Source organism: Bombina bombina, chromosome 1, assembly GCF_027579735.1.
Source record: "Bombina bombina isolate aBomBom1 chromosome 1, aBomBom1.pri, whole genome shotgun sequence".
NCBI lineage: Eukaryota > Metazoa > Chordata > Amphibia > Anura > Bombinatoridae > Bombina > Bombina bombina.
Genome location: NC_069499.1, coordinates 200,580,798 through 200,600,163, shown reverse-complemented (window position 1 = coordinate 200,600,163; position 19,366 = coordinate 200,580,798). Strand labels below are relative to the sequence as shown.

The 19,366-nt window shown below is 36.7% G+C and overlaps 1 protein-coding gene across 1 annotated transcript in view; it reads left to right on the top strand.

The window, feature by feature from the left end:
* Positions 1-543: 543 nt before the first annotated feature.
* EHD4 (EH domain containing 4) overlaps positions 544-19,366 on the top strand; it is a 139,625-nt gene continuing 120,802 nt past the window's right edge. The window contains exons 1-3 of the mRNA XM_053697829.1: positions 544-940; positions 9,976-10,152; positions 16,190-16,287. Of these exons, the coding sequence (XP_053553804.1) occupies positions 717-940; positions 9,976-10,152; positions 16,190-16,287 (499 nt within the window). The 5' untranslated portion in view covers positions 544-716. The remainder of the gene's footprint in view (positions 941-9,975; positions 10,153-16,189; positions 16,288-19,366) is intronic.

The window sequence follows — 19,366 nt, the reverse complement described above, 5'->3', positions numbered from 1 at the left end:
GTTGTTGCTCTGCTCTCTGTATATTTACCAGCTCTCGAAGCCCATTACAGTTTTATTATGCTTGCTTGAGGGACATTTGGCCTTTTATCTAGATAAAACACCTTAAGAAATGCGGATAATGCATCTAAACGTCTTTGGAGGACAACAACATGACGTTCTCCAAGTCCTGGGGGTCCTACTTCCAATTCCAATGCATGTAAAGCAGACTCCAGCCTGCTCACCATTGCCAGGTATTGATACAGCTGCATTTAGCACAGACTGTACAGTTGTAACGGGTCTAAACTGTGACCCTCCCTCTCTCGGGTATTAGGTGGTACAGCCCTGACCGAGCTGGTAGCAGGTGGCACATTTTCTCTAAACCACCTGTAGGGGAAGCAGAGCTCATGGCTTCAGCAGCTAGCTAGTTAACAATTCCTCAAGTGTTAAGTGACATCACTCAGGGGCGGATGGCTCAGCTCTAGCTTATGTGATTTGCCTCCGTTGTCAGAGTGGGTGTAACATGTATGGTGCTCAGGTGACGTGTCCCCTACTGGGATGGGCGGGTCCCGTAAACATCAGAATCAAGGAAGCGCTGTGTAGCCCATGCTGATAGCAATAAGACCCCTGTGAGACCAGGCGCTGAGTGATATCCTTGTGTAGGGCGCTCACACATAGCTGACCGTACTGACCGAGAGTCCGGCCCAATCAGCAGATTAGTGGTGCTGTAAGTCGCCGACATGTTCAGCTGGCTGGGGAAGCAGGACGGGAAAGGGCATCAAGATGTCCTGCAAACGGTGACAGGTGGCTTGCAGTCTCTATATACCGGGAAGCTCCTGCCCCTGGAAGAGCATTACCGTTTCCATGAGTTTCACTCACCGGCTTTGGAGGAGGCCGACTTCAAAAATCTGCCCATGGTGTTGCTGGTGGGACAGTACAGCACGGGCAAGACCACGTTTATCAGGTAGGGACATTTTGTAATTGAATATATTAAATATTTGAGAGAGTGAATCCACCTCAATAAGTAAGCAAGACTCCATCAGGTTGGAAGGCTTATTAGGGAGAGTTTGTGAGGCCACACTAATAATAATAAAAAAAAACAAAAACGTCTCCATTATGTTGGTATGGTCAGAAGAGTTTGTGAGGCTATGGAATGTCCATGATGTATTCAAATTCACAAGAAAGGTTAAGACCACTTTAATAAGAAAAGGAAAACCATGAAAATTAGTTGAGGGGTCACTGAACCCAATTTTTTTCTTTTGCGATTCAGCGCTTTCAATTTTAAGCAACTTTCTAATTTACTCTTATCAAATTTTCTTTATTCTCTTGGTATCTTTATTTGAAAAGCAAGAATGTAAGTTTAGATGCTGGCCCATTTTTGGTAAACAACCTGGGTTCTTGCTGATTGGTGGATAAATTCATCCACCAATAAACAAGAGCTGTCCAGGGTCTGAACCAAAAATTGGCTGGCTCCTTAGCTTAGATTCCTTCTTTTTCAAATAAAGATAGCAAGAGAACGAAGAAAAATTAATAATAGGAGTAAATTAGAAAGTTGCATACTCTATCTGAATCACGAAATAAATAAAATTGGGTTCAGTGTCCCTTTGAGATGACTTTGATCATGTAGGAATGAGGAGAGGGAGAGAACTTCTTCATCAAGTATCAACACTGAGAGACCACCATCTCTATATAGTGAAGTTGAATAAAGAGAGGGATGAGAGCATCTGATGGACACTGAGTAAGAAAATCACCTTCATCCAGAATCAATATTTGTCATGGTAACTTCTTCAGAAGTAGACATTTAGAATAATGAGTGAGGCTAGGGGTAATTCAGGGAAAAAGAGCAATGGCCAAGATTTATCATGAAGTGACATTCAGGAGAGGGAACTGGACCTATTTTATTCTGGCTATTCTGTAGAAGGTGTGAGACTCACTTAATCTGATAGCAAACTCTTTGAGTAGGGGTATGCAAGAGACAGAGGATAAGTCCTGCTACTTATACATGTTTTGAAGACGAATGGCAAGATTGCCATATTTACTGGGTCGTGTCGTTGCAGGGAATTAGATCACTTTTATTATGTAGGAATATTCAGGAAAAGGTTAGTGAGAGCATGTTTGTCTGGTAAGCACATTTTGGATAGGAGGCCAAAGAGTGCAAATCTTATTTGGTAGTGAAATTCACAGGAAGGGGTATGTAACCTAAACAAATAATGTATCAATACTTTGATGTTTGATACATCTGTAATAAGAGAGAACCATTTCAGAAAATTGGGCATGTGCACCTTCATAACCTAACAGTATAAACACAAAAAATGACATACCTTTTATCGGGTATGAATACTGGTGAGATGGTGGGTACCAAACACTTTTTGAGGTAAGGGCTTCAGATGACTGATAATAAGATCCCCTTTATCAGGTACAAGTATTCAGGAAAACAAAGCAGACACACTTTTATTTAAAGGTCCATAATAGTTGGAAAATGACATGCTTTAATTCATTAGAGCCCGAGAGGTACTTCTACTGCGTGTTTAACCCCTCTAGCGGGTTAAACAAACAGTAGTGCTGGGTTGATAGTCTTAAAGTTACATGCTGTAATGAATTAGATCATGTCATTTTTAGACTATCGTGGCCCTTTAACAAGCAGCTCCTGGGAGGTGGAAAACCCTCTTTTATCTGGTAACACTTTGTCAAATTTAGGGATTTGCTGAGCACGATTCCGATTTACATTCAAGAGAAAGAAGTAAGACCACCTTCTTTAAATGCAAACTTGTGAAATAATTTTTGAGTACATATATGAAAATCCAAATGGTTCTCGGAATTGATGTTTATTAAACAATACAGATGTGTATTTGACCAATAATAGTTACATACTGTCCCTTAACAAGGTACTTAAGACAATTAAGTGTCTTGTATGTGTTAATTGCTAGGTAGAAAAACAATCACTAGCTGTACACATATTACGAGTTGAAAGTAAGTGCGTGAGCACAATCGCGATTTACGCTAGAATCTTTACCTCAACTCTCTGGTTAACTGTATTGCGAAACTAAAAAGTTGCATAAAACACATTAGGCTAGATTACGAGTTTTGCGTTAGAGGCTATGCGGTGCTAATGAGCAGTTTATGCTCATCGCTCACTTACAGACAGCGCTGGTATTACGGGTTTTTACAAACCTGGCGTTAACCGCAAAATTTTGCTCCACATCTCACCTCAATACCAGCGCTGCTTACGTTAGCGGTGAGCTGGCTGAACGTGCTCGTGCACGATTTCCCCATAGGAATCAATGGGGGAGAGCTGGCTGAAAAAAACCCTAACACCTGCAAAAAAGCAGCGTTTAGCTCTTAACGCAGCCCCATTGATTCCTATGGGGAAACAAAATTTATGTCTACACCTAACACTCTAACATGAACCCCGAGTCTAAACACCCCTAATTTTACACTTATTAACCCCTAATCTGCCGCCCCCGACATCGCCAACACCTACATTATATTATTAACCCCAAATCTGCCGCTCCGGACACCGCCGCCACTATAATAAACATATTAACCCCTAAACCGCCGCACTCCCGCCTCGCAAACATTAGTTAAATAGTATTAACCCCTAATCGCCGACACCTACCTACATTTATTAACCCCTAATTTGCCGCACCAACGTCGCCGCAACTATAATAAACATATTAACCCCTAAGTCTAACCCTAACACCCCCTAACTTAAATATAATTAAAATAAATCTAAATAAATATAACTATCATTAACTAAATTATTCCTATTTAAAACTAAATACTTACCTATAACATAAACCCTAAAATAACTACAATATAACTAATAGTTACTTTGTAGCTAGTTTAGGGTTTATTTTTATTTTACAGGCAAGTTTGTATTTATTTTAACTAGGTAGAATAGTTACTAAATAGTTATTAACTACCTATTTAAAATAAATACAAAAGTACCTGTAAAATAAAACCTAACCTAAGTTACAATTACACCTAACACTACACTATAATTAAACTAATTCCCTAAATTAAATACAATTAAATCCAATTAAATAAAATTAGCTAAATTACAAAAAAAAAAACACTAAATTACAGAAAATAATAAACAAATTACAAGATTTTTAAACTAATTACACCTAATCTAATCCCCCTAACAAAATAACCCCCCCCCCCCCCAAAATAAAAAAGCCATACCTTACACTAAATTACAAATAGCCCTTAAAAGGGCCTTTTGCGGGGCATTGCCCCAAAGTAATCAGCTCTTTTACCTGTAAAAAAAAATTACAAATCCCCCCCCCCAACATTAAAACCCACACAACCAACCCTACTCTAAAACCCACCCAATCCCCCCTTAAAAAACCTAACACTAACCCCTTGAAGATCACCTTACCGGGAGACGTCTTCACCCAAGCCGGGCGAAGTGGTCCTCCAGACGGACAGAAGTCTTTATCCAGACGGCATCTTCTATCTTCATCCATATGGCGCGGAGCGGGTCCATCTTTAAAGGGACACTGAACCCAAATTTTTTCTTTTGTAATTCAGAAAGAGCATGCAATTTTAAGCAACTTTCTAATTTACTTCTATTATCAATTTTTCTTTATTCTCTTGCTATCATTATTTGAAAAAGAAGACATCTAAGCTTTTTTTTGGTTTCAGTACTCGGGACAGCACTTTTTTATTGGTGGATGAATTTATCCACTAATCAGCAAGGACAACCCAGGTTGTTCACCAAAAATGGGCCGGCATCTAAACTTACATTCTTGCATTTCAAATAAAGATACCAAGAGAATGAATAAAATTTGATAATAGGAGTAAATTAGAAAGTTGCTTAAAATTTCATACTCAATCTGAATCACGAAAGAATTTTTTTGTCCCTTTAAGACATCCGGCGCGGAGCATCCTCTTCCATCGAAGTCTTCTTACTAAATGACGGTTCCTTTCAGTGACGTCATCCAAGATGGAGTCCCTTCAATTCCGATTGGCTGATAGAATTCTATCAGCCAATCGGAATTAAGGTAGAAAAAATCCTATTGGCTGATGCAATCAGCCAATAGGATTGAAGTTCAATCCTATTGGCTGATCCAATCAGCCAATAGGATTGAGCTGGCATTCTATTGGTTGTTCCAATCAGCCAATAGAATGCGAGCTCAATCCTATTGGCTGATTGCATCAGCCAATAGGATTTTTCTACCTTAATTCCGATTGGTTGATAGATTCTATCAGCCAATCGGAATTGAAGGGACGCCATCTTGGATGACGTCACTTAAAGGAACCGTCATTTAGTAAGAAGACTTCGATGGAAGAGGATGCTCCGCGCTGGATGTCTTGAAGATGGACCCGCTCCGCGCCGGATGGATGAAGATAGAAGATGCCGTCTGGATGAAGACTTCTGCCTGTCTGGAGGACCACTTCGCCCGGATTGGATGAAGACTTCTCCCGGCTTCGTTGAGGACTTCGGCCCGGTTGGGTGAAGACGTCTCCCGGTAAGGTGATCTTCAAGGGGTTAGTGTTAGGTTTTTTTAAGGGGGGATTGGGTGGGTTTTAGAGTAGGGTTGGTTGTGTGGGTGGTGGGTTTTAATGTTGGGGGGGATTTGTCATTTTCTTTACAGGTAAAAGAGCTGATTACTTTGGGGCAATGACCGCGCAAAAGGCCCTTTTAAGGGCTATTTGTAAGTTAGTGTAGGGTAGGGCTTTTTTATTTTGGGGGGGGCTTTTTTTATTTTGTTAGGGGGATTAGATTAGGTATAATTAGTTTTAAAATCTTGTAATTTGTTTATTATTTTCTGTAATTTAGTGGGGGGTTTTTGTACTTTAGATAATTTTATTTAATTGTATTTAATTTAGGGAATTAATTTAATTATAGTGTAGCGTTAGGTGTAATTGTAACTTAGGTTAGGTTTTATTTTACAGGTACTTTTGTATTTATTTTAACTAGATAGTTTATTAACTAGTTAACTATTTAGTAACTATTCTACCTAGTTAAAATAAATACAAACTTGCCTGTAAAATAAAAATAAACCCTAAGATAGCTACAATGTAACTATTAGTTATGTTGTAGCTAGCTTAGGGTTTACTTTATAGGTAAGTATTTAGTTTTAAATAGGAATAATTTAGTTAATGATAGTTATATTTATTTAGATTTATTTTAATTATATTTAAGTTAAGGGGTGTTAGGGTTAGACTTAGATTTAGGCGTTAATAAGTTTAATATAGTGGCGGCGACGGTGGGGGTTGCAGATTAGGGGTTAATAAATGTAGGTAGGTGTCGGCGATGTTAGGGACGGCAGATTAGGGGTTAATAATATTTAACTGTTTGCGATGCAGGAGTGTGGCGGTTTAGGGGTTAATATATTTATTATAGTGGCGGCGATGTCCAGTTCGGCAGATTAGGGGTTAAAATTTAATTTTAGTGTTTGCGATGTGGGAGGGCCTCGGTTCAGGGGTTAATAGGTAGTTTATGGGTGTTAGTGTACTTTTTAGCACTTTAGTTAAGAGTTTTATGCTACGGCGCTGTAGTGTAAAACTTTTAACTACTGACTTTAAAATGCGGTACCAGTCTTGACAGGAGAGGGTCTACCGCTCACTTTTTGGAAGACTCGTAATACCGGCACTATGCAAGTCCCATTGAAAAAATAGGATACGCAAGTGGATTTGCGGTATTTCCGAGTCTGGTCAAAAAAGTGAGCGGTTCACCTGTACCTGCAAGACTCGTAATACCAGCGGGCGTTAAAAAGCAGCGTTGGGACCGTCCAACGCTGCTTTTTAAGCCTAACGCAAAACTCGTAATCTAGCCGATTGAAAATTCATTACAAAGTACAATTACACTCATAATAACACTGTCTGATAAAACATTATTAAAAAAAAAATATTGCACAGAAAAGTTATAATAGCTCAAAGATATGAGATCTCAGGTGTTGCAAAAAAAAAAAAAGCAGGCAAAGGGCTTTTGTTGCCAACGGTTTATTAATGGCTGTGTGTTGAGTTATTTTGAGGGGACAGCAGATTTACAGTTATACAGGATGTACACTCACTACTTTACAGTGTAGCAAAGTGTAATTTCTTCAGTGTTGTCACATGAAAAGATATAATAAAATATTTACAAAAATGTGAGGGGTGTACTCACTTTTGTGAGATACTGTATATACGTATGTGCATTGGCGCCCTTTGCAGTTACGTAGATGAAAACATATAAAAGCATATTTATGCAATATTCATATTTAATAAAGGTTTTAACTAAGTATTTACATTTCAATGTTATGCAAATAGCAGAATATGGTCTAAGTATGTATAAATAAATATTGCTATCTATATCTATACCTATATATTCATGCGTATATGTGTATGTATGTGTGTGTGTGTGTGTATATATATATATATATATATATATATATATATATATATATATATATATATATATATATATATATATATATATATATAATGTATATATACAGAGAGAAGTGCACTCACAGGAATGAACAACTTGCTCAATAACATTGTTAGCCTGTTCTATGGCGATTTACCACCTGGGTGCAGCTTTTTAGCCCAGTAATGCTTTTCACAGAGTAGAACTTTCCTGTAGTATATCAGTCTGATCCCACCTATTACGGTCAGTCCAGTGCCGAAATACCAGGCAATTCCTCTCTGTACAAGGAACACAGCAACCCCAGACTATCGTTTCGGCCTTCATTGGGCCTCGTCAGTGAGGTGTAGCTATATTCCTCTAAGCACACTGAGCAAGGAGTCCACGTCTGGTTGCCCCTTTTTATATATATATATATATATATATATATATATATATATATATATATATATATATATATATAAATAAATATAAATTGTGCACAAATACCATCACATACATACATACTGTATATATATATATATATATATATATATATAACAAGAAATGAAGTGAAGCACTCACTGGTCTTTAGATATCAAAGTGAAATATTTATTTTGTGACGTTTCGGGACCTCAAGCGTCCTTTCTTCTTGAGGTCCCGAAACGTCACAAACGGCAGTTACAGGAGAGTGTTGAGAGTGCCCTTTGAAACCTTTGTTTATATATATATATATATATATATATATATATATATATATGTAATTATAAATAGAACATATTCCTATTTTCAAGTTGGTGTTGCACAAGTGAGAATATGTGATTGTGTTTGCGCGATAGTGGGGTGTTACGTTTTTTCCAAAAAAAAATTTCACCATTGACTTCAATGGGGCAATAATTGAATGAGCGCACAATATTCTATGTTTGGATTTTTGCACTAGTCGGGTTACCGCTAGAGCAAAAACAGTTTACTTTCAACACGTAATACGAGTGCAACTCAACAAGCACAACAACTCTAGTGCAATTAACTGTTCGTATTTAAATAGTTTACTTTCAACTTGTAATATGAGCGCAACCCGCTTCACTTGTAATCTAGCCCTAAAAGGTCCTAGGGAGAACACTGGAGTTTATATTGGGTGTGAATATGACCACAATGTACACTTTGACTGCAATGCTTGTAATATCTTCAGACAAGCTTAGAAACAAGTTTTGTTGAGCAGGAATGTAACATTACTCAGGCCTGATATTATCAGTGTTTCCCCTAGCTATTAAAAGTAAATATTTTCTAGTTTTTACATAGGTTAGACTGGTCTACTTTAGGAATCTTACTTTTTTGTAGGGCAAATATTTTTCTAAATGATTGTGTCATATATGAATGTATGTGACAGGAAACACGGATACAAATGTGGACTAGTCACAGTCAGTCATAAAAAATACCCCTCCCTGTCTTAAGTGTAATGCTTTACTCACACTTCACACTTGAGACCATGATTAATGTGAAATTCATCTCTTTATATGGAATATATGAAATTATAGGAATATACAAGTGATTAGTATGCTGGGGCCTAGCTCCTTAAATGGAATATTTGAAATAAAAGGGACAATAATTTGCTGATTCCCTTTTAGAACACTGTACAATATATCAAAGTTGTTTTATTTTTGTTTTTAGTTTGATATCAGCACCTTTTATTCATCATTTTTTTGTTTGTTAATGTCATTTTCTAGATTACTATAGGTGCTTCTGCTGTTAGTCATACATTACTGTTTGGGCTGTATAGACAAAATCATGTGACAAGTTTGTTTTCCTTCAATTGCTTGCAGAGGCCAGGAGGTTATATTATAGTTAGTTTTCTTTATGTGATCTTCCAAATCCTCTAAACAGGAATGAGCATTGTCCCATTTGACAGCAGCAAGTAGATTGTTTAGATTAGTGACAAATATATTTATAATGAAGCAGAGGGAAGTCTATCTTTGTGCACTGGAGTTCAGAACCAGGGCACTATATCACAAAAATAGGGAAAGCTGATTTACTTTTTGGCAAGTGACATAGGTAAATTGCATTCTCTACCTAACAACAGTAAACTTCCTACACTTCTGGTAACTTGCTTGTGCAGAGACTTAAATATCATTCACTAAGAATTTACTGGGTGGAAGGATTTTTATTTTTAGTTCATTCAGGATATGTCTTTTGTTAACATTGCAAAATTCAGATTGCAATCTTTTTTTTTATATAAAAAAGCTAAAATAGCATTTCAGGACCAGTGTGCATCAGACTAATTTCCTTTTTTAGGTTTTGAAAGAGGATGTCCAACTCTGGAGAAAAAAAATAATTCCACCCTGCTTTAATGGTTGTAAATGGTAGACATATGTGCATGCCAGTGGGTCCTCAAAGGGTTTAAATGTCCTTGGGAAATCTTAATAGAGATATACAAATATTCATATAGTGTTATTTAAATGGCTCAGAGAGGAAGTTTATTAAGGGGCTGGTATTCATAAAAGCACACTATTGTACTAATAATGTGTTTAGGATGCACAATCTTTAGGAAGAAATAATTCAGCGTGTTATGATGACATAAGAGATTTGATAGAGTACATCAGGACCTTAATCTGACTCTGTCTACCCTTGTTCTACGACAATGACTATAATCACTGTTCCTTGGTCACCAGGTATTTACTGGAGCAGGACTTCCCAGGAATGCGGATAGGCCCAGAACCGACCACGGATTCATTTATTGCTGTGATGTATGGGGACAAAGAAGGAAGTATCCCAGGAAATGCACTCGTTGTAGATCCCAAGAAACCATTCCGTAAACTTAACAGCTTTGGAAATGCTTTTCTGAACAGGCATGTATTCCAAATTAATCTACCCTAATCTAGCTCTGTATACTGGGTGTTAATTGTATGACACATTGTAAAGCAGATGATTTGGATGACAAATCATGAAGTTCCATACATAGAAAAGGTACAGAAAATATTTGTTTTATGCATAAGCCTATAAACATGTTGAATGTTCTGTTTTTTGTTTCATAAATGTCATGTGAAAGTTTTATAAATTCAAATTAATACAGCTACTTCCTACTAAAGCTCATTGGCTGCAGGTACTCCCTGCAAATGCTCATTTGCTGGCAGATACTTCCCTTAATGCTCATGGTGTGATAAGTACTTCCTACTAATGCTCATTGGCTGGCAATTACATCTTACTAATGCTCATTGGCTGGCAGATACTTCTTGCCAATTGTCATTGGTTAATATGTCCTTTCTGCTAATATTCTAAGTAGTATGTACCCATAAGTCAATGAGCACTAGTGCACGGCTGATACTGGTATGCTACTTTAAATGTGGATATTAACAATTTTACTCCATATCTATTCAGGTTTAAAAAAATTTGACACAATTAAATGCTGCTATTTGATATGGATAATAAAACATCACAATGATATTTGCTAAACAACCACTAAATACAGTACAAATTAATTATTGAAATATACACAGCAAAGACAATGCAAAAGCACTTGCTATGTAATTTCAAATGAGCAGTAAAATATTTTTTGGCAAATTTCAAAATGAATGCAATTTTCCTCCCCCTGTATCATGTGACAGCCACTAGCCAATCACAGAATTCATATATGTATATAATGTGCAATTTTGAACATGCTTAGTAGAAGCTGAAGCTTCGGAAAGTGTTCATATACAAAGAATGTGCACGTTTTTATAATAGAAGTATAGTGGTAAGCTGTTTTAAATTGCATGATTTATCTAAACAATGAAAGTTTCATTTTGACTTTAGTGGCCCTTTAAATATAGGTTAATTAGCCCAGACTAGAGGCTACAACCACCACTGTCTTACAAATGTAGAGGGAGCACCCTGCACCCTGGCATCAAAAATTTACATATTATCTACATCATTACAAACCACACTGCAGATGGCATTAAAGTGATTATAAACTTTAACCTCTTTCTTTACAATATTAGTAATCATAAATTAAAAGATGGGGACTTTAATTCATGAAAAGCTTTGTAAACGCTTACTTTGTTTAGTAATTACAAATTCATGCCTCCGCCCGTAACAGATACTCTAGTTCTTACTTCAGTGACGATTCAGGCTTTAGCTAATCGTATCGCACCCCCTTTGGTGTCCAGCAAGGAATTAACGCTCCTGGCTTTGGATACCAAATGAGGCGCGATACGTTTGACTACAGCCTGATTCTTCACTAAAGTAAGAATTAGAGCATTTACAAAGCTTTAAATTAATTAAAGTCCCCATCTTTTACTTTATGATTACTAATATTGTAAAGAAAAATGTTAAAAGTTTACAATCACTTTAAGTTTATATAGGGCAATTGGTTAGTCCATGTAAAACACAAAGCCTAAATACCATTGCTTTTTTGTCTTAGGCTGCTTGGAAACAATGCAAAATTAGTCATTACCAGTGCAAAAAAAATGTAATTTTATAAAAATTTAAACAATCGAACATTTAGAGAATATTATAGAATACAGCTAAAGGACAACTAACTAAACTAAAGAAAATAGTGTAGGTTTTTTTTTTCTCCCCAGCAGAGCTGTTTAACAGTGTGCTTAATCCATCTTCAAAGGTTACAGTCACACGCCAGGTGTTACTTAAAGTGATGGTAAATCCAACCGTATAACAAACACTAGGTTTTACCATCACTAAAAATCAAGTGGAGTTTAAGTGATGAGATATGAAAAAAGCGTGCTAAACTCACCCTGAATGTGCCGTTGCATATCGCTATACTCAGCAGCTCTGACCGCCCACAGCACATCACTCTTCTTCAATGAGGTGACGTTTGCACCTCTGAACCAATAGCCGTGCGTGTCAACTGACAGTGTTCTGTATGCACGAACGGCTATTGGTTTAGAGGTGCAAGCGGCACCTCATTGGTAGAAGAGCGATGTGCTGTGGGCGGCTGGAGCCGCTGAGTTTAGCGCTGTGCATGGGCACAGAAAGGGTGAGTTTAGCACCCTTTTTTCATATCTCATCACTTAAATTCCATTAGATTTTTAGTGATGGTAAATCCTAGCGTTTGTTAAACGCTTTGATTTACCATCACTTTAAACAAAGTTACAGTCACACACCGAGAGATCTGCTATGTTCTTCCGAAATAGGGTATAGACTTTGATTGGTGGATATGTACATATGCAACTCCTGATTGGCTCACAGGTCATGTCCTCCTCAGAAGCAATAATATATTGTGCCTGAGAATGTAAATTTATCTGTTTAACTCTGTTGCTGCCTGGGTTAAACACAAAGCATTTGTTTAACAATAAAAAAATTATATTCTTTTACTTGTATGAAATGCTCCTATGAAATCCTTTTCTTTTGATGTATTTACATTATTCCATGTTTAACCTCTTAAGGACATATGACGGAATTTTTCCGTTATAAAACTATTGAGCAAACTGAAAGCTGTGTCCTTAAAGGGTTAAAATGGAATCCACTCCCTGCCTTGTGGTGATATAAATGTAAATGGAAGGTTAAAGGAACGTGCTAACTGGGAGGGGGGGTTGCAACATTCAGTCATGTGTTGTGATTCTGTCATATCACTGTGATCTTTGCAAGATGCTACATTCCATATGATATCAGGAGTAGAGAAAGCCTTAAGATATTCAAAGAACATATTCTTTATGAGTTCATCTTAACCCCAGAGTAAAATAACTTCTTTGTTTTTTAGTTTTTCAGTTTATTTTTTTTCCAGTTTTTTCCCCAGAAACTGATAGGGCCTCTTTTTAAGATATTTTCTTAACCCTCCAGTGCACCCATATAAATTGGTAGACAGTGTTTGTATATGCTGTATTGATCTGTCACTTATAACATAAGACTGAAGCTATTCAGACTGTAATATTAAAGGGCTGCCCTGTTTTTGTTTTCAGTTGCTTATGTGCAGTATATGTCAAGCTACAGTTAATAAAACTTCTTCATAGAAATTAATTTAATTTAAAATATTAATACCTGCACATCAAATCTGAGTAGAAACCAGAAGTAGTTTTAGGAACTGTGACTTCATAAATTTTAATGAATATGCCAGTCCAGCCACTAGTTTCACATAAGATAGACTTTTATTCGCACATCAGTGTATTTATTAAAATTACAACCTTTCAAGACAGTAATTGGCCCTTAATCATGATCATTAAAAAATAGCATATTATGGGCTAGATTACAAGTTGATCTTTAATTTATCGGAGCACATTTGCCTGTTTACGGGTGTGCAATAAATAACCAGCCATTACAATTAGCTAGTTATTGTTGCTACCACAAGCTTGCAGTAGCAATTAGCGCTCAGAAAATTAACCAGAGATCAGATCTCCTGTTTATTCTCTAAACGTGCCCCAAATGCCCCTAAAATAAAGTGTCTTTTAGTTTTTTTATGAAAAAAAAGTTTTTAGCTTTTTTCCACCATAAGCAACTACTGCACTAGGCAGTTTTTAAAGGGTTAAAAGTGGCGGTGTGGGGTGTTAGAAAAAAAAACAAACAACAGCACTGAAAAGTGCCTTTACATTGCTTTCTATGGAAACTGTGTGTTCCCTATAAATATATATGTATTTATAAGGCGCCAACAAATTCCGCAGCGCTGTTTATGGGTTCAAAGATAAAATTACAATGGTGATACAATACACTACAATATAAGACACCAGACAAAATTTAACAAATAAATACAGGGGGAATTGAGGACCCTATTCCCATGGGAATTTACAATCTAGATGGGTTGGAGGGTGGGAAACAGGAGGTGGGGACTGCAAAGGTAAGAATGATAGTGCAGAGTTAGATGAGGGCAACTATTAGGCAAGTGGATTTAATTTGTTACTGATTTGGGTGATAGGTCTTTAGGGAGTGTTTATAGGAGGACAGGTTAGGGGAAAGTCTGACAGTTCGAGGAAGTGCATTCCAGAGGGTTGGTGCCGCACGAGAGAAGTCCTGCAGTCTAGCATGGGAGGAGGAGATGGTAGAAGATGCAAGGAGCAGGTAATTGTTGGATCTTAGGGGGCAGGCTGGAATATATTTGTTGATGAGTGAGGACAGGTGGGGGGGGGGCAGCGTTGGTAAGTGCTTTGTAGGTCAGGGTGAGAATTTTGGAAATGACCAGGGAGTGGATTAGCTGTTTAGTAGTTTCAGTGCTAACAGACAAATTTTAGAGATATTACATAGGTGGTTGCGGCAGGATGACAAGAACAATTGGATTGTGGGGTATAAAGGACAGATTGGAGTCAAGTGTAACTCTGAGGCACCGGACTTGGGGAGATAATGGTGCCGCCAACAGTGATAGAAAAGTTAGAAATCGGAGTAGAATTAGAGGGGGGGGAGGGATTAGAAGGAGCTCAGTCTTGGACATGTTGATTTTTAGGTGATGAGAGGCCATCCAGGAAGAAATGCCAGCTAAGCAGTCGCTGATGTGAGAAAAAACAGAAGGAGACGTTGCAGGGGTTGATAGGTATATGCTTATATACATATATATTTGTTTTAATATGTGTATATACACATATTAACACATAAATATATATGTATATATTCATATACACATACATTTAAAATTGCTGGCAATCACTGCACGACTTACCCCCTTTGCTGCGCTAGTTGAGAATGAGGCACCCATTGGGGCCTATGGAAGCACACTCTTGTGAGCGCAATGGTTCTCTGCAATGGGAACGCAAGGTCGCGTTTGCATTGCGCCTAACTTGTAATACCAGCGCACATTTGCGTGCCCTGGTATTACTCAGTTGAGCGCAAATATCGCTTTTGCCGAAGCAATATTTTGCGCTCAACTTGTAATCTAGCCCTATATATTTGCAGAACACATATGCACACTTTACCTTATCTCTGGCAAATTTATGTTCCGTCAATTATGATTTTTTTCTACATACTTCATTACAGCCAGCTGGATGCTTTACCGATCTGTATCAGGGCTACATGGCTGAGCTGGTACAACCTCTGAATGGCTGTAAGAAAAAAAGAGATGTTTAAAAACCAGAGTACCCTTAGAAAGATTAAGATATATTTTCATATTTATTTAGCAAATATAAAACCTATAAAATTACATCACTTCCATTCTCTTTAATATTTATAGCTTGGAGAAGAGAAGGGAGAAATCTAATGTAAAAACAATCTTCAGATATATAAAAGTGATGGTAAACTAATAGAAAATACTTTACACAGCATAAAAGTATCTTAGCAATGCATGGCATCTGCATTGACACAATCTCAAACTTTTTTACATATTACTTTTTATTGAATATGTTTTAAGTCCGGTCATCAAGCTCCTCTCATGAAGTTCCTTTTTTTCCAGAGGTTTAACAAGCAGGCAGTGCAGCCAATCACAAACGCACTATGTCTACTCTTTTTATAGTAGTGCACTCTCAACTGCTGATATGATTGCAGTATCACATGACAATCTTTACTGTGACAGCCAAAAGCAGTGCAACTGCAGTATATTGCAAGATATTTAGTGATACTGTGTGTACTTTTTTTTTTTTTTAAATAGGTAATTTGTAGGGTCATTCCCAGGCACTGAGGAGACAAGATATTTTCCGTACCCTATAATCTTGTTTTCAGTTAAATAAGAGGTTGCTTTTTGGGGAAACAGAAAACACCTCTATGACTCATTGTTATCAGAGCGCTTCCATTATAAACAGAACTAGATACATGTTAGCGACCAATGGATAATTAAAGCTGACTCACAACCTGCCTGTCTGTAATATATAAAAATGAGGAAAGCCACCAGCTGCCCAGTGATCGGAAATCATTATACAGAGATTACAGAACATGTTTACTGGTATTTTTAAAGAAATGATTGGAAATAGATGTTTTTTTTAGTTGTGCAAGATATATCTTAATACTCAAGTTCTCTTTTATGTCTGCTCTGTATCACAGGTTTATGTGTTCGCAGCTGCCTAATGAGGTTTTGAAAAGCATCAGTATCATAGATTCTCCTGGAATTCTGTCCGGGGAGAAGCAGCGCATTAGCAGAGGTTCGTGAAACAGAAACAAACCTGAATAGTATGTTCTGTGTTCTGTCAAGTACTGAGGCCTACTCTCCCGCACAAGGGCATGTTACTAAGCTCCAACATCAAGCTATACAATAAACTCATATGATACATTGTAACAGAACTGATATTATATGTCTTGTTATGAGCAGGGGCAGAATTAAAGGGACACAAAACCCACATTTTTTCTTTCATGATTCAGGTAGAGCAGGCAATTTTTAAGCAACTTTCTCATTTACTCCTATTATACATTTTTCTTTGTTCTTTTGCTATCTTTATTTGAAAAAGCAGGAATGTAAGCTTAAGAGTCGGCCCATTTTTGGTTCAGCACCTGGGTAGTACCTTCTGATTGGTGACTAAATGTAAACTCCAATCAGTAAGCGCTACCCAGGTGCTGAACTAAAAATGGGCCTGCTCCTTTGCTTACATTCCTGCTTTTTCAAATAAAGATAGCAAGAGAACAAAGAAAAAATAGGAGTGAATTAGAAAGTTGCCTAAAATTGCATGCCTATCTGAATCATGAAGGGGGAAAAAATTTTGTTTTTTTTGTGACTTTAAGACTAGTTGTATTTAAAGGTACATACAAGTACGAAATGAAAATGTGCTAATATTTTAGCATTGCACCATTACTTGTATATATTTGCAGAGGGGTTAAACATATAGCTAAAACCAGCTACTGGCAGTTAGCAGAACACATCTGGTGAGCCATTGACGAGAGGTATATGTGTGTAGCCACCAATAGACAGCTAGCTCCCAGTAGTACATAGCCGCTCCTGAGCCTTCCCTAGGTATTATATTTTAACAAAGCATGTCAAGAGAACAAAGCAACATAGATAATAGAAGTAAATTAGAAAGTTGTTTATCTGTGTATCTGAATCATAAAACTTTAAAGGGACATGAATCCCCAATTTTTTATTTCATAATTCAGACAGAGCATACATTTTTAAACAACTTTCTAATTTACTTCTAGTATCAAATTGTCTGGAGCACTATATGACATCAGTTTTGCAAGAATTTTATCCATTTGCAAAAACTCTAGATAGCAGCGCTATTTCCTTAAGGATCTCTTCAGCAAACAATATCATGGGAACAAAGCAAATTTGATAATAGAAGTAAATTGGAAACTTTTTAAATATAGTTTGCTCTGCCTGAATCACAAAATACATTTTTTAGGTTTCATATCCCTTTCATTTTGTCCTCCATGTCCCTTGTATCCGTTTCCTTGTCAGACATTATCCACATACAGGCCTTCACTGGAGATTCTTATTTCTTCTTCGTACAGTTATGAAGAATAACTGGGCTACATTAAAAAAGAAAAAAAAACATCTCTAATACACTAAAAAAAATATTACAGATGTAAATGAGAAAAGGCAATTTGAAGATGTGAAACCAGTGTGTGTAGCAATAATATTCATTTTAGTTTCTAATATCACAAGTGTTTTATCTTGTATTTTGCCTCTCTGGTAAACTGAGCTCCATAATATTACAGAGCAGGACATTTTACAGGTTCAGTTCTGGCCTTGTCACTCGTGCAGTGTATGTGTGTATTGTGCGTGCAGCCCAGGGAGGCAGCAGTAGTCTGAGAACCCTTGATTCTATATCAAACAAACTCTTGTTTCTGTTGTAGCAAGTTAGGTTTGATGTCAATTCACAAGACAGCCTGTGAGGTGTAAATTAAATGAATCCATTAAAAAAAAAGTTATACATTTTAAAATACTCTAGTAAAGAAAAAAATACTAGAGCTGCAACAACTAATCGACATAGTCGATAATAATCGATTATGAAAATAGTTGTCAACGAATCTCATAATCGATTAGTTGGTTTGTGCACAGCACCAGCTGCTTTATTCCAGTGAGCTCCTGCACATGGTATTGTGTTTTATGGTTATGCCTTTAGCCTAAAGGAAGTCTACAGATGTTTACTTTTCACTTTTTTAGGACACTATAAGCTTCTTTTTAAGTTTACAACTACTCCTGTCTTGTGTGCAACCCAGAAATAAAATAGGAGTCATCATTTGGATTGTTTATATTAAATCAGGTGATTTGGGACTGTGCTTTGCATGATATAGTGCCAAGCTTGTTATTTACACCTAGCCCCTAGATTGATGGCATTTGTTATATGAATTGATGTCACTATTACCCGTTTGCACATTTTTTAGTGGATTGTTTGCTATTGCTGATATATGTACTCTATAGATAAATGTGTAAGGCTGTGTCCTGTTACTGATATATAGTATTTCGCCCTTTTGCCTTGTTTTCTTTTTCTATTTTTAATTAATTGTAATATGTACCAAATTCAACCTCCTATAAGTATATATCTGTTATTTTAAGAGTGGATTAGATATTTTTTTCCTAACCTTATAGCTGGTTATTTACCATTGTACATAGATATTCAAGATATTTTATGTTAAAATGAAGACCAGGCTTACTTTGTTGAGAGGCCCCTTGCATTGGTGGAGAACTAACAAAGATATATAGACCACCTTGGTGAAATTAACAAAACCCTATTTATGCATCTCAGGCACCTCAACACCATCTGAGTGCCTCTTCTCTGCTGCAGGCAAAATAACTTGCAAAAAAAGAGCCAGCCTCAGCCAGGAGCACGTAGTTATGTTGACATTTTTGCATTTCAATGCAAGGTTTCTGAAAGAGTGAATAACAGAATGTTATAAACAGTGGTAGTCTAGCTCTTTCTACTTCTACCTCTTTTCAAACAGTTTTGTTTTGCTTAATTATAAAAATGTGTTCTGCTGCTTAAAAAATTGGACCAACAGTTGTGTTAATCTAACGTTTTAGTCTGAAGTTTATATTTATAACACTCTGTATGTGGATTTTATTTTAAATATAGGAAAAAATGTATTAACTTATTTTTATCCGATTAATCGAAAAAATAATCGTCCGATTAATCGATTATGAAAATAATCGTTAGTTGCAGCCCATAAAAATACTTTAATGGTCCTTTACTATCACAACTTTTTAAAGGACCAGTAAATACAGTAGATTTGCATAATCAACAAATACATGATAAAAAGACTGCAATAGCACTTAGGGGCCGATTTATCATA